The sequence below is a fragment of the Ctenopharyngodon idella genome, chromosome 5 (assembly GCF_019924925.1).
Source record: "Ctenopharyngodon idella isolate HZGC_01 chromosome 5, HZGC01, whole genome shotgun sequence".
Taxonomy (NCBI): Eukaryota; Metazoa; Chordata; class Actinopteri; order Cypriniformes; family Xenocyprididae; genus Ctenopharyngodon; species Ctenopharyngodon idella.
This window is the reverse complement of record NC_067224.1, coordinates 26344828-26358860: the sequence shown is the minus strand read 5'-3', so window position 1 is coordinate 26358860 and position 14033 is coordinate 26344828. Positions and strand designations below refer to the sequence as shown.

The following is a 14033-nucleotide window of genomic DNA, read 5'->3' as shown; positions in this document are numbered from 1 at the left end:
GGACACGGGCAGACAGTGGCGGGAGCTGCCCATTGCTCCGGACTCACACGCACATTAAGAACATGCATGCGTGTCAAAAACCCAATGTTTTTATTATAGGAAAAACAAAACAAAAAGTCACCGCACGATTCGAGTCTGCGGTGTTCATTTTGTGCGCTGATTATGTGCGAGAAAGAAAGAAAAGAACAGAAGAGAAGAGAAAGATGTTGTGCGTCAGAGAAAAAGGAGAATGTGCGGCTGAGAGAAAGAGAGAGAAGTCAGTGTTTGCATGTGTGCCGGTTCCCAGCCCTGTCAGTGAGCTGTCAGAGTGTGATTTATGGTTGTGAGACTCACAGCAGTCCTTGCTGCCAGTTCAGTATTGTTACAACTGACATCTAATGAGGCCAGACGTGCTTTCAAGCACAGCACTTAACACAGGCCTCCATCTCCACCAGTCACAGGCCCTCTTTTCTCCTCCTCTCTCACTCCCATTTATTTTCTGCATCTGGGGTGGCAGACCAAGGAAAGGAGGAAAGACACGGTCTTGCTGCGAGAGCTTACAAAACGGAGAACACAGATGAAGCTGCAGTCAGCAGGCTTTTTTCCCCGTCTCTACCCCTCCCCCTTATACAAGCCTGCACAATGGCAAATTAAAGTAGAGCGAACCTTTATATACTGATGACTTTGCTTTGAAAGGCAATATCTCACCGTTTTTCTACGCCATTCAATTTTTCAACTCCGCTCCGATGCTTAGTAATTGTTTGGAGGATAGTCGGCGCTCTGGTCTAATCATATTGGTGGCTGTGTCATTTTGAAAGGGAGGAGGAGTAATGCTGGATGAGAGCTCCTTGGCTTTGACTTTTTCCTGATCTTGGGTTTCTGCTCTGCTCCTCTTCGGGCTGCTAGCTTAGTCAGGACCCCTCGCAGTAATCATAAACAGAGCCGCTGGCAGCGGCACCCGCGTACTGCGCTCCCTCCCTACGCCCCCTGCTCCGGTTCCTTGTCAGACGTGATTAATGGCACACGGGCCCGGTGCGCTTTGCGTTGCCAGTTTCAGCGATGTTCCCTTGATACTTAATGAAGTCTGACAAACTTCTTTTCCCTCATTGTGTTCCAGTTATTTTTCCCCGCTCCATTTAAGAGAAGCCCAATGTAGCTAAATTTGCCACCGCCGCACAAAAGCACAGGTCAGAGTTTTCATATTTATTGCGCAGTCAAGGAGCACAGCCTATAACACCGCTGGCAACGTCGGCTGTTTCTCAGGCAGCTCGTGTTGTTGTTCATACTTCAGGTTTGAGTAGTTTTGATTGCAGTCATTAGACTTTCCACAACTTTAGTTCCAAGAACTAAAGGTCGCAGCGGCCTACAGGACAAGGTCTGTGGTGTCTCAAACACATGCACTGATTTTACTTACTGCCATCCAGTGGAAGATGTACAGTACCAAAAAAATTATGTATTACAATTTACATCAGGGACTTTTTTTTTTTTTTTTCGAGGGAGGCAGTCCTTCATTAAAAGGTTTGAAAGAGTAAACAATACTAATAATACAACAGTACAAAAATAAAACATAAATATTATGACAACATAAGAATAAATAATGTGTAAAGCACTTATCTTTTCTTAATTGATGTGGTTCAAAAGCGAAAAAAAAAAGGGGGTTTCAGATTAGCCTGTTAATCTTTTATGCTCACAAAAAGTCCACAAATCAGCCCAAATTGGTAAAATTGGTGAAAATGGACGGACAAATTACAAAGAAAACAACTTACAAACTCAGATATGACCACTTTCAGTCACACCCAATCAAAACTGTGTGCAAGGCATTTTTAGCAATCAAACGACTATTTAAGATGAATGTAATAATACACACCAAATAGCAGTTAGTAGTTACAAATAAAAACTTATGCTTACTGTATATTATTTTTGAATTTAAGCAAAAAACAATCCATAAACAAATAAGAAATTTTGATGTGACTTTCTTTTAATAAATATATCAATAATTAAAAAAAAAAAAAGAATATTAATATAAACAAACTAATCCATCTAAACATCAAAATGAAATGGAGCATTAATTTACATTCACCATTTCATTTTAAAGCTGTGAATCAAAATAAACAAAAAAAGCTTGTATACCCATATCTTATGTATCTTTAGCCTGCTGCATCGTAGACTACACAATGATTTGAAATTTAAATTGATTCAAGGGCAATCTAAACAGCATTAATTACTATGGAAAGGAAATGCAAACCATGTTGTTGATGGTTGTGTGCATAAAAAAAACAGCAGCATGGATAAAAGAGAAAGTAAACTTGGGAGAACAGAGAACTTCTGAAAAAAAGGTTATAATTGTGTCAATTTAACAGGACACTATAGGTTTAAAAGAATGATATTTAAAATAAAGAGAGAGAGAGAGAGAGAGAGAGAGAGAGAGAGAGAGAGAGAGAAAACAGCTAATGAAGCCACTGTGTTGTTTTGGTGCTTTTCTAACTCTAATGCATTTTGTCTCTGCAGTGAAGAATGTACTTTGTACCAACAGGGGGCTCTATTGTTGCAATTTAAAAAGCAAAGCAAGTCGATAAATGGCTGCGTCCAAAATCAGATACTTACTACTAAAAAGTAGGTGAAAACAGTATGTGACAACAGTAGTTTGTCTGAATTCACAGTACTCATAAAAGAGTAGGCAAAAAGTACCCAGATGACTGCTGACTACCTCTGACGAGATTCTGAAGTGTACATATCCCATGAGGCCATGAGAGAGGATTTGTGAATGGCAGTGAAGTAGGTCACATGATAATAACAACATGGCAAATGTAGTATGTCCAGATTACATTTAGACTATGCAAATTTATACTATATAGAACATACTTTTTAGTGGTTGCAAAGTAAGTACTAATTCAAAATAAGTACCTACTCAAGAGAGTATGAGATTTCGGATGCAACTAATGATCAACTCTGTACATGCTAAAAGGTGCTGCAGCATTTTCAACTTAGTAGTGAGGAAGTGCAAAATGCTAAATGTTAATAGTTCATTGTCATGCAAAAGGAATCTTTATTCTGCGCTGCGGTAACACATTTCTGCCCACCACACTGATAAGCTGTGTCTTGTACTAATGACATGTCTGATCATGTAAATCAAAGAGCCTACACTTGGTTAACTAAGAAACTCATCATTACATAGTGAATATAACTAACCTTAACCCTAACTCTGAGCAAAAGACTAGCCACCAGCCTACTAAACTGTATTAAAGCACAATACTGAAGGCTAACAAACATGTAAACATTTGTTTCCATTAATGTAGCGAACAGTAGCTTGCACTGCAGTTAGCAGTCTCCTGCCTCTTTGGAGACCCCTCTGTTGCAGTTATGAGATATATCACAAATGTGAGAAATAAAGTCACCACTGCGAGATATGAAGTTGCAATCAGGAGCATGAAAACACAATATCCATAATATACTGTAAAAGAGACAAAGTACTACAACTATACAGCATCAAAGCTGCAATATGGTCTTCAGAGGAAGGGCCAGGAATAGAAATCATTTCTCACGTCATTTATGTCATGTTGTGGAAATAGTCACTGGCAAACATTCAAGTGATGAATGTCTAACCATGTCAGTAAGTTTTTTTGTTTGTTTGTTTGTTTGTATGTTTTTTTAAAAGTGTTTACCATCCTTACTGAATCAGGCCCCAATTTTGAAACCCAGCAATGATGTATTGTTTTTATGTTATATTGCAAATATTCAGACAGTCCTCTAAGAGCATGCAATTCCTTACAGAAGACATTTCAAACATGTCAAGACATCATATTCAAAGTTTGTCTTGAAGATCCTTTGCTTTCTAGATAAAAACGACACATTGCAGTTCAGCTAATTTTTGTTAAATTAAAATTAGAATTGGAATTCTGCATGTTTGCTACCTCATTTCAAATTCAGAATTTGAATACTTTCTTATAGACTGATATTAACAAGTAGAAAACAAGAAAATAACAAACACTGTCCACTGTGATGCCATTTATGGGATGTAAAGTCTGTACCAGCAGAGGGCGCTCTTGCAACAGATTGATTCTTCTTCTTTTTTTTTTTTTTTTGTCACCGTCTTTGTCGTTGTGATTTTTCAAGTAAATGGATAAGAAAAGTGTTCCAAGCTAGTTAACAGGAAATTTCTTTTGTTATCAGATATGGGAACTAACTTTAGAGTACAAATTTTGAACTGTTATTAAGAAAAAACGGATCACTGTACAACATACATGCATGATACATGCAAATGCCAGAGGTGTAAAGAGTACCTGAAAACCATACTTGAGTAAAAGTACAGATCACTTGCAGCGAAAATGACTCCATTACAAGTTACAAGTCACAAATTCCAATACGACTTGAGTAAAGTCCTATCTGATTTTAACAGTACTTAAGTATTTTACTCATACTGAATGTAGGCTTAAAGATGCACGAGCAATCACATGTTTATTTTCTAAAATCAAAATAAAACTGAAAACCTTAAAATTGCTCTAAATCAAGGTCGACACAACAGCCTTTTAAACATCTACAATCTTTCAAGTCTCAATTAAGCTTAAGTGCACAAATAGGCCATAATTGCAACCAATATCCTTCAAAAAGGTCTTGTCAATATAGCGGATAAATGTTCAGTAAAATTAAAGTCAAAGTCTACTTGCACTGGATGTGCTGGTTTCGGCTTCATCACCGGCTGCAGTCATGTCCTCATATCCTAAATCAAACCCCTGCGATTCACAACTACATTCACGTAAAGTAGCCTCTTTTTTTTTTTTGCCAAGTTTGGGTTAGTAAAGGCAAAATGCACAAGATATAGTACCTTCAATGCCCTTAATATTGCTTCATTATAGCAGAAACAAAGTGCTGTAGGAAAAGTTAAGTGCCATGCAAAATGTAATGTGTAATTGCATTACTCATCACAAATGTAGTGGAGTAAAAAGTACATTTACTTATTTAAAAATGTAATCAAGTAGAGAGTAAAAGTTGCCAATATCTTTGATACTCAGTAAAACTACTAAGTAGCTGAAAAGATACTTAAGTACAGTAACTAATTACATTTACTCAAATACTTTACACCACTAACAAAGCGGTTTTCTACAAATATGCACTTCACAGCCAGTCAGGCGCTCTCACTTCAACTCCATTAGCTGCACTCTTTACATGGTAAACAGCAGAATTCAATATTGAAAACGAATCTAACTCCAGATCATTCCTATACTCTGACATGCATCGTGAACAAATGTTGTTCAAGACATATAATCAAAAGCAAATGCTATAAGAAATGACTTGTATGACTAATACTTGATAACCATGAAGCAGAAAAAGTCTTAAGCTGGCTGATATTATAACTAGAAGCTGCTTACAACAGCAGTGGAATGGCAAAGCTAGCACATGATATGACTCTCTAACAGGCACACACAGCATGTACTGACCTCTCATATTTACAGCTCAAACTTCAAAGCCAAGCCAAGGAGCGTTGTGTCAATGTCTACTAGGCACGTACAACCAACAAGTAATTTTGATTCAAAAAATGGTCTAAATGGTCTATGTTATGATGTTCAAAGACTTATAACAGAACTTTTACAACTTCTGAAGCTAATGTATTTTTCACCAGCTCTGAGTTCAAGGGTGCCAACACTTGTTTATATTAACTGGGGCACACTAACCCAACAAAATGCAAACGCATGTACGTATGTGTTGTGCATACATTGTACAGTACCCTACCCTTGCTTTCCTTATTTCATCAGATCTTTACATCCAAGTTTGGAACGTTATCCACAGCCGGCCCTGTATGTAATGAGTCTCTGAAAGGGGAAAAATAATATAAATATACATATATATTTCTTACATACTAACCTCATAGCCTAAGTGTCTTATATTTTATTATTGTGCTTCAGGTGTTTACACGCTCTGGATATTTTAATATTTTATACTTTTTATTTATAAATAAATATAAAATTTGTATCAATTATATAATCCTGTACAGAAGAAGTAATGTAAACATTTTCAGTGGACAAACAGTTTATGCTATTTCCATACAGAAATGTGATATAGGTCTATGTTCCTATATCCCGAGTAGTGTTTATATATGTTATTTTATTTATTATTATCACATACATTCTCAGTATATATGAAGATGTAAGTTTATACCATGTACAGGTGCTGGTCATATAATTAGAATATCATCAAAAAGTTGATTTATTTCACTAATTCCATTCAAAAAGTGAAACTTGTATATTATATTCATTCATTACACACAGACTGATATATTTCAAATGTTTATTTCTTTTAATTTTGATGATTATAACTGACAACTAAGGAAAATCCCAAATTCAGTAGAATATTAGAATATTGTGAAAAGGTTCAACATTGAAGACACCTGGTGCCACACTCTAATCAGCTAATTAACTCAAAACACCTGCAAAGGCCTTTAAATGGTCTCTCAGTCTAGTTCTGTAGGCTACACAATCATGGGGAAGACTGCTGACTTGACAGTTGTCCAAAAGACGACCATTGACACCTTGCACAAGGAGGGCAAGACACAAAAGGTCATTGCAAAAGAGGCTGGCTGTTCACAGAGCTCTGTGTCCAAGCACATTAATAGAGAGGCGAAGGGAAGGAAAGATGTGGTAGAAAAAAGTGTACAAGCAATAGGGATAACTGCACCCTGGAGAGGATTGTGAAACAAATCCCATTCAAAAATGTGGGGGAGATTCACAAAGAGTGGACTGCAGCTGGAGTCAGTGCTTCAAGAACCACTACGCACAAATGTATGCAAGACATGGGTTTCAGCTGTCGCATTCCTTGTGTCAAGCCACTCTTGAACAACAGACAGCGTCAGAAGCGTCTCACCTGGGCTAAAGACAAAAAGGACTGGACTGCTGCTGAGTGGTTATGTTCTCTGATGAAAGTAAATTTTGCATTTCCTTTGGAAATCAGGGTCCCAGAGTCCGGAGGAAGAGAGGAGAGGCACACAATCCACATTGCTTGAGGTCCAGTGTAAAGTTTCCACAGTTAGTGATGGTTTGGGGTGCCATGTCATCTGCTGGTGTTGGTCCACTGTGTTTTCTGAGGTCCAAGGTCAACGCAGCCGTATACCAGGAAGTTTTAGAGCACTTCATGCTTCCTGCTGCTGGCCAACTTTATGGAGATGCAGATTTCATTTTCCAACAGGACTTGGCACCTGCACACAGTGCCAAAGCTACCAGTACCTGGTTTAAGGACCATGGTATCCCTGTTCTTAATTGGCCAGCAAACTCGCCTGACCTTAACCCCATAGAAAATCTATGGGGTATTGTGAAGAGGAAGATGCAATATGCCAGACCCAACAATGCAGAAGAGCTGAAGGCCACTATCAGAGCAACCTGGGCTCTTATAACACCTGAGCAGTGCCACAGACTGATCGACTCCATGCCACGTCGCATTGCTGCAGTAATTCAGGCAAAAGGAGCCCCAACTAAGTATTGAGTGCTGTACATGCTCATACTTTTCATGTTCATACTTTTCAGTTGGCCAAGATTTCTAAAAATCCTTTCTTTGTATTGGTCTTAAGTAATATTCTAATTTTCTGAGATACTGAATTTGGGATTTTCCTTAGTTGTCAGTTATAATCATCAAAATTAAAAGAAATAAACATTTGAAATATATCAGTCTGTGTGTAATGAATGAATATAATATACAAGTTTCACTTTTTGAATGGAATTAGTGAAATAAATCAACTTTTTGATGATATTCTAATTATATGACCAGCACCTGTATATACAATTCCCATAGTAGAATAATTATATGTATATATATTAAAATTATTATATGATTACTTTTTATATGGTAGGCTACTGTATGTTAAGACCATATATGAACAATATGTCTCGTTTATATGCAAGTTTATTCACAAAACATATATGCACACGTTCGGTATGTTTATATTTGATTTTCTATAGGTTTATACCATACATCAGTGGTCTCAAACTCAATTCCTGGTGGGCCACAGCTCTGCACAGTTTTGCTCCAACCCTAATCAAACACACCTGATCCAGCTAATCAAGGTATTCAGGATTACTAAAACCAGAAATCGTATTATTATAGGGAGATAAGAGGGTCTGTATCTCTTACCATTGGAGAAAGCGTAACGGCTAACTTAATCACGTGCGGCCCTTCTCAGCCTATAGTGTCGCCGTTCAAAACTCCTCCCTGCACCGCCCGTACCGCCAGTTAGCATTAGCCGTTACGCTTTTTTGCCAAAGGTTTGGCTAAAGGTTGCAGGCTTGCCTTCCAGTGGCTTTGCTAAAACTTCCAAACAGGTGTGAACTGGAGCTGGTTGGAGCTAAACTGTGCAGAGCTGTGAGCCTCCAGGAATTGAGTTTGAGACCATTGCCATACATAAAATACCCATAGTAAAATTAGTATGTACGTTTAGATTTGCGTATGGGTTTCACTGACAACAAAATTACTAACCTGTTCTCAGCACTTATGACGGTGTCATTCTATGTTTTAATGCAAAAACGGACATATAATGTCTTTGACAACTGTACAAGCGCTGAATGACTTCAATAACGACTCAGTTGATAGAGTCTTCGTGAGACGTCATCATCTGGCCTGGTGACGTTTACAAGCTCTAGCTCCCGCCAAGAGCGCCAAACTTACTGCTTGTGATCACGTGATCGTGCGCGCGCTCATAATAACTTGCGAGTTACGACATAAGATTAAAACAACACTTCAGGCATAGAAGTTTTTCTTTTAAAATAATCTAATAATCTTTAAATATTATTAATTGTATTGTAAAATAAAAAGGGTTTTTTTAAAGCCAGAACATATTATTAAGGAGACATATCCTAGCCAATCTAAAAGGCCATGACAGCAACAAATCCTCGGGATGAAACGGAATTCTCGATTCTCTTGAGAGCTTTCAGTCCCCCCATAGACAGCTACACAATTGAAAATTAGACATCAAAAAGTTCATAAAAAATTGTAAAACTAATCCATGAACTGAGTGGTTTAGTAAATTTTCTAGAGACTCGATTGCTTTATATGATGAACAGATTGAATTTAGGCATTTACTCACATATAATCATTGATCAGTGAACATAAACAGAAGCTCAACCGAACCTGACTGACGCAGGAGAACAAACCTCTTGTGCAGGGTTGCCAGGTTTTCACAACAAAACCCACCCAATTGCTACTCAAAACTAGCCCAATCGTTTCAGGTGGGCACCCCCGATAAAAATCGCATTCCGGGGGGAAAATTTTTGACGGGGTTCCCCTAGTACAATTCGCATTCCAGAGGCTAAATATCATGTTATGTTGGGTTGAGAACCTCATTGGTTCTCACAAGTGTCAAGTGAACATGCTTGAGCTTCCATAACTGATGTGAGTTGATGAATGTACATGTGAATATAAGTCTAAATTCAATCTGTTCATCATATAAAGCAATCAGCTCTCTTCAGAAAATTTGGACTAAACCACTCAATACATATGGAGTAGCCCTTTGATCCCTTTAACTTTTTGAAGTGCCAAGATTTCAATTGCATAGCCGTCTATGGAGACAGAAAGCTCTCAGATTTCATGAAAAAGATCTTCATTTGGGTTCTGAAGATGAATGGAAGTCTTACGGGTTTGTAATGTCATGAGGGTGACTAATTAATGGCAGACTTTTCATTTTTGGGTGAACCAACCCTTTACTTTTTATAGGGCTAGTGGGTAACAGCACAGCATTTAATTATGTACAATGAGAGAATGGCTTAAGAATCTAATCCTTTTAACAGCAATGAGAATGTGGGTTTATGCACTAAGTTCACTATGCTCCCCACAGAACATAAGAGGCCCAAGCAATATTTTTAACCACATTATGGGCTTCTAACAGACAGACCACTCTTGCATGAGATCCCATGTGCACAGAAACAGACTCCCATCTCTTTCCATACAAGTTTAATATTTACCCTTTTACAGGTCAAGTAGATAAAGCACAGCATTTGTATACATTCTTATAACACTTACTCGCAAGCCAGGTTCACACCTGTAACATTGCTCAAAAGAACATCAAGCTTCAAATACAATGAAACTATGGCAATAGAAAAAAAAAAAAAAAAAAAAAAAAAAAAAGGATGATATTGTAAACTTCTGACAGATTAGTGCATTCCAAGATAGCTTAAAATCTTTATAGAAGAAACTTGCTACAAACGTACTGGCAGTGTTCCAAACTAAAACTATAAAAATGACTTTGTAATGCTCAAAATAAAAACGGACAAAGCAAGTTTTCTAAAACAAAACCACATTAAGAGAAACTAAAATGCATTACAGTATTTAATACAAACCAAAATAGTAGAATTAAAACACTTAAAAGAAGCCAAAAAGTAGGCCAATGAACTATAGCATTTCCAGAATGCAGAGAACAGTCCAGTGGCCTTATACTAGAGGATAGCTGGCGGATGTCGCAATGCCACAATGGTTCTTTCGGTCTTTAGCCATGTAGATGTAGCCTTTGTTACCCCATTTCTCAGTCCAGCTAAAGATACAGAACAAAGTAGCATGCATTTAAGGTTGTGCCTGCAGTTTTAAGTGTTATTAAATTTAAACTTGTGCAACATTAAGACACCAGAAGTAAATCATACCTGTTCTTCACAATCCAGTATCTCTTCCCAGCAACATCAGCACCCTCATAACCATAACCAACTACCAAGACTCCATGGTCAAGTTCTTCACTGCTGCACTCCTTCTCATAATAGATGCCTAGAGTAGAAAGTTTAGAAAGGAGTTAAACCTCAAAGAGACTGCCAGTTTGGTTTAGACTTAAAGGCAAGCCATGTAGTTTTGTAATGGTTTTGCACACAAGTCTTAGCATTCAATTCAAATAACAATAAATTTAGACCGCTCTCAGGGATAATCAACCACCTACCAGACTGGTAGAACTGGAAGGATTCATGTGCAGCATCAATAGCAACAGCTATAGGACCCACAGCAGCAACAGCCTTCATCAGAGCATGCTCTTTACCACTGGGAATGTCCACAAAACCAGTGTCATTAGCAGCATTATAACGGGGGTCGTAGCGGCATGGCTGGCCATCCTGCAAGCACAAAAAATAAAATATACATACATATTATATATACATACACATATACATATATATATATACATACACATATACATATATATACATATATATACATATATATACATATATATATATATATATATATATATATATATAACGTGATGTTATAGTTATCAAATACTCAATGATATAGGGGTTGAAAAGGGAACAAAGCCTTGGCACCCACTATAGATTCACTAGTATCTGCCAGTCAGAAAGAGCACACAACTGATTCTTACCGTTGCAAGGTAGGGATACGACTCCTCAGAATCCAGCCCATTGTTGTCCTGAACATACTGGAAGGCCTGGTCCATGAGGCCTCCATTACAGCCTTGATTGCCCTCCGGCCTAGAACAGTCCATCAAGTTTTGCTCACTCAAGGAAACCAGCTTTCCTGTTTTACGGAACACCTGACCCTCCAAGGCACCGGTTGAGCTGAAAGCCCAGCAAGATCCACACCGTTTCTAGGATCAGGAAACATGACTTTGTTACCAAACAATGAAGCAATACATGCTCATTTTAAAACATTAACAGATACAGAATAAACAAAAGCTCTAGAAACCAGTTTGATAAAGTGCTTACTTGGTCTTTAACAGGGGTAACATATCCCTTCTCTCTCCAGTCAACCTGGTGGGGGGCTTCAAAAAAGCTGGGTTCCATAAACAATGAGCCTTTTGACTTCCGGTTGGGGTCATGACTGTAACCATTCATCGCCTGTTTGAACTCCTCATTTGTCTGTGAGGGAGAATGCAAACAAAAGGCTTAATTTAAAAAAAAAAAAAAAAAAAAAAAGCCTAACAGACATTAAAAAAGGCAACCATTGAGCTCAGTGTTGATTAGATAAGAGGAGGATTATATTTTACAACAGATACAACATCCCACAGAAAAACTGCTCACCATGTCACCAAATTGGTTCATGCCCAGTCGGAAGGTGTGTTTGCCCACGGAGTGCTCAAGGTTGTGCAACTCAATTTTTCTGAAGTTCTTCTCCCACACCATTCTCCTCCAGCCCTCTTCTTTCTGAAGAAGTAGAAATTTCAGCCATTGCAAAATAAAATTTATGTATAAAGACATGCATTGCATTTCCTTTGTGTTGAAGCTGATGTCTAGCTACAAGCTCTAGTATACTACCCACCTCATGGTAGTTTTTTCCATGATAATTCTTCCAGAGGTGCCAGTGGTCATCTAACTTCTGGTCTAAGCTTGGAGCAGCAAACACGGCACTCATGCATAGTGTGAGGAGCGAGGCAAACATCCTGCCTGGAAGACTGTGACAGAAGAAAACAAGACTCGATTTGAAGGAATGTCACAGAGGCGAGTTACACAGACTACAGCAATATCCAATTACAAGGAGCAAACCTCAGTGTGCACACCAAGTTATTCCAAGTAGACACTGAACATGTGCAGGTTACAAAGCCACACACATACAACGCATAATAAATCGTTCAACATAAGCTTCACTAGCCTGGAAAATATTTTAAAAGCTTTTTTAAATGAATTTTAAACAAGCAAATGTACATTTTTTCCTAAGTTATCCACTACAGACGGAGCTGAAACTCAGGTAGGCTAAATATAATCACTGCACCGTACACTCACGAAAGAGAGAGACATAAACTTACCTTTTACCAGCAAACGAAATTATGACTGTCATTGTTTACATCTGAGCGGTTTTTAAAGCGTGCCTGAACATAGAGGCGTCGTCTCATTGGGTGACGATAAGCTAAGTGTTTACAGCCAATCATGTGAAGCAAGAATCTCATCCACTCATGTGATCCAGCATCACAAGATCTAGAACTCATCACTGGAATACAGTGATACTTGCATATTGTAACAAGATTAAAAGTTACATCCGAAAACAATTGTCTGTGTTCATTTTTTTTTTTTTTTTTTTAAATCGAAATTTTTTAAATACGAGGGAAAAGTTCGTTAAAAATATTTGATAAGGTGGCGTAAAGATATTGGATGTAAATTGTAAATAAATATTTTAATTGCTAGTTAATTAAAAGGATTTGTTGTGTTCATGAGACTTTTAGTTTGTTCGGGGCTTTGCTCTCTTTTGTGTACATTTTCATGTTTGTTTGTGCTTGTCAGAGAAGCGTGTGTCTGACCAATCCAACATGCTCTGACAGAAAATAATCAAAGTGAAAACACTTAGGCCATTGAGATTCTATAACTAAGCGTTTTGAAACACAATCAGTGGCTTGTGTTTTGTATGACGCTAAAAATACTACATTTAGCAATCACAGTACTTCTTGGCATCATCTAAGCGTGATCTTGGTCTTTTGGTTGCAGAGCGTGCACAATTTGAATACAAATTATCTTACTTTTCAAGTTTGCTCTTAATATGACTAAGAACATAGGCCTATAGGCTACTGAATATTATTATTATATAAGTAGCCTATCTATATAAGTATCTCCATGCAGAAACATCTCTAAAAAAAGAGTCATGTTTTTTTTTTTTTTTAAAGTAACATTCAATGTAAAAGAATTTATATCATTACTGTTACAGTGTTATATAAATGCTAGTCTCTAAGGATGACATTTTATAACATTTTATAATGTTATAAAATAGTGTCAAAACACAGGATATATTTTATAATGAAAATCACTAATTAAACACACACCTTTGACACTTAGCAAAAACCACAGCATAACCCCAGCAAACTATGTTGTATGCATTTTTTGCATATACAACATAGTAGAAAGATAGCAGAAAAAGGAACTGAAAAGAAATCTGTGGTCTGACGTTTGATGGAGTGAGATACATTTTACATGTAGGCCTAATCAATGCAATTTTTTACAGTGGCAAAACCCTTGGTTAGACCCTAAAAGACACTGTTGGATCTTACCAGTTTTGCTTTGCAACACGTCATACAACTTATTCTGTGGCTTTGTACAAAACCTCTTTAGTTTTATCTGTTATCTTTTCATCACTGAATAGGAAGCAGTGGCGTGAGACGTGTT

At 37.5% G+C, this 14033-nt stretch overlaps 1 protein-coding gene and 2 long non-coding RNA genes across 5 annotated transcripts in view; 1 reads left to right on the top strand and 2 right to left on the bottom strand.

Moving 5' to 3' along the window:
- The window catches only part of LOC127512463 (uncharacterized), a 29113-nt gene extending 20511 nt beyond the window's left edge, over nucleotides 1-8602 (bottom strand). For all 3 annotated transcript variants that reach the window (XR_007930204.1, XR_007930203.1, XR_007930202.1), the window contains exons 1-2: nucleotides 8437-8602; nucleotides 5707-5786 (exon numbers count right to left, since the gene is read on the bottom strand). This is a non-coding gene — a long non-coding RNA (uncharacterized LOC127512463). The remainder of the gene's footprint in view (nucleotides 1-5706; nucleotides 5787-8436) is intronic.
- Nucleotides 6353-14033, top strand: part of LOC127512462 (uncharacterized) — a 121481-nt gene continuing 113800 nt past the window's right edge. Inside the window, exon 1 of the long non-coding RNA XR_007930201.1 lies at nucleotides 6353-6530. This is a non-coding gene — a long non-coding RNA (uncharacterized LOC127512462). The remainder of the gene's footprint in view (nucleotides 6531-14033) is intronic.
- ctsll (cathepsin L, like) lies at nucleotides 9890-12827 on the bottom strand. The gene is made up of 8 exons (XM_051893360.1): nucleotides 12689-12827; nucleotides 12205-12337; nucleotides 11967-12089; nucleotides 11652-11804; nucleotides 11309-11533; nucleotides 10874-11042; nucleotides 10590-10707; nucleotides 9890-10483 (listed from the first exon to the last, which is right to left on the bottom strand). The coding sequence occupies exons 1-8, from the start codon at nucleotides 12718-12720 to the stop codon at nucleotides 10384-10386; spliced, it is 1053 nt and encodes a 350-aa protein (XP_051749320.1). The 5' UTR covers nucleotides 12721-12827; the 3' UTR covers nucleotides 9890-10383.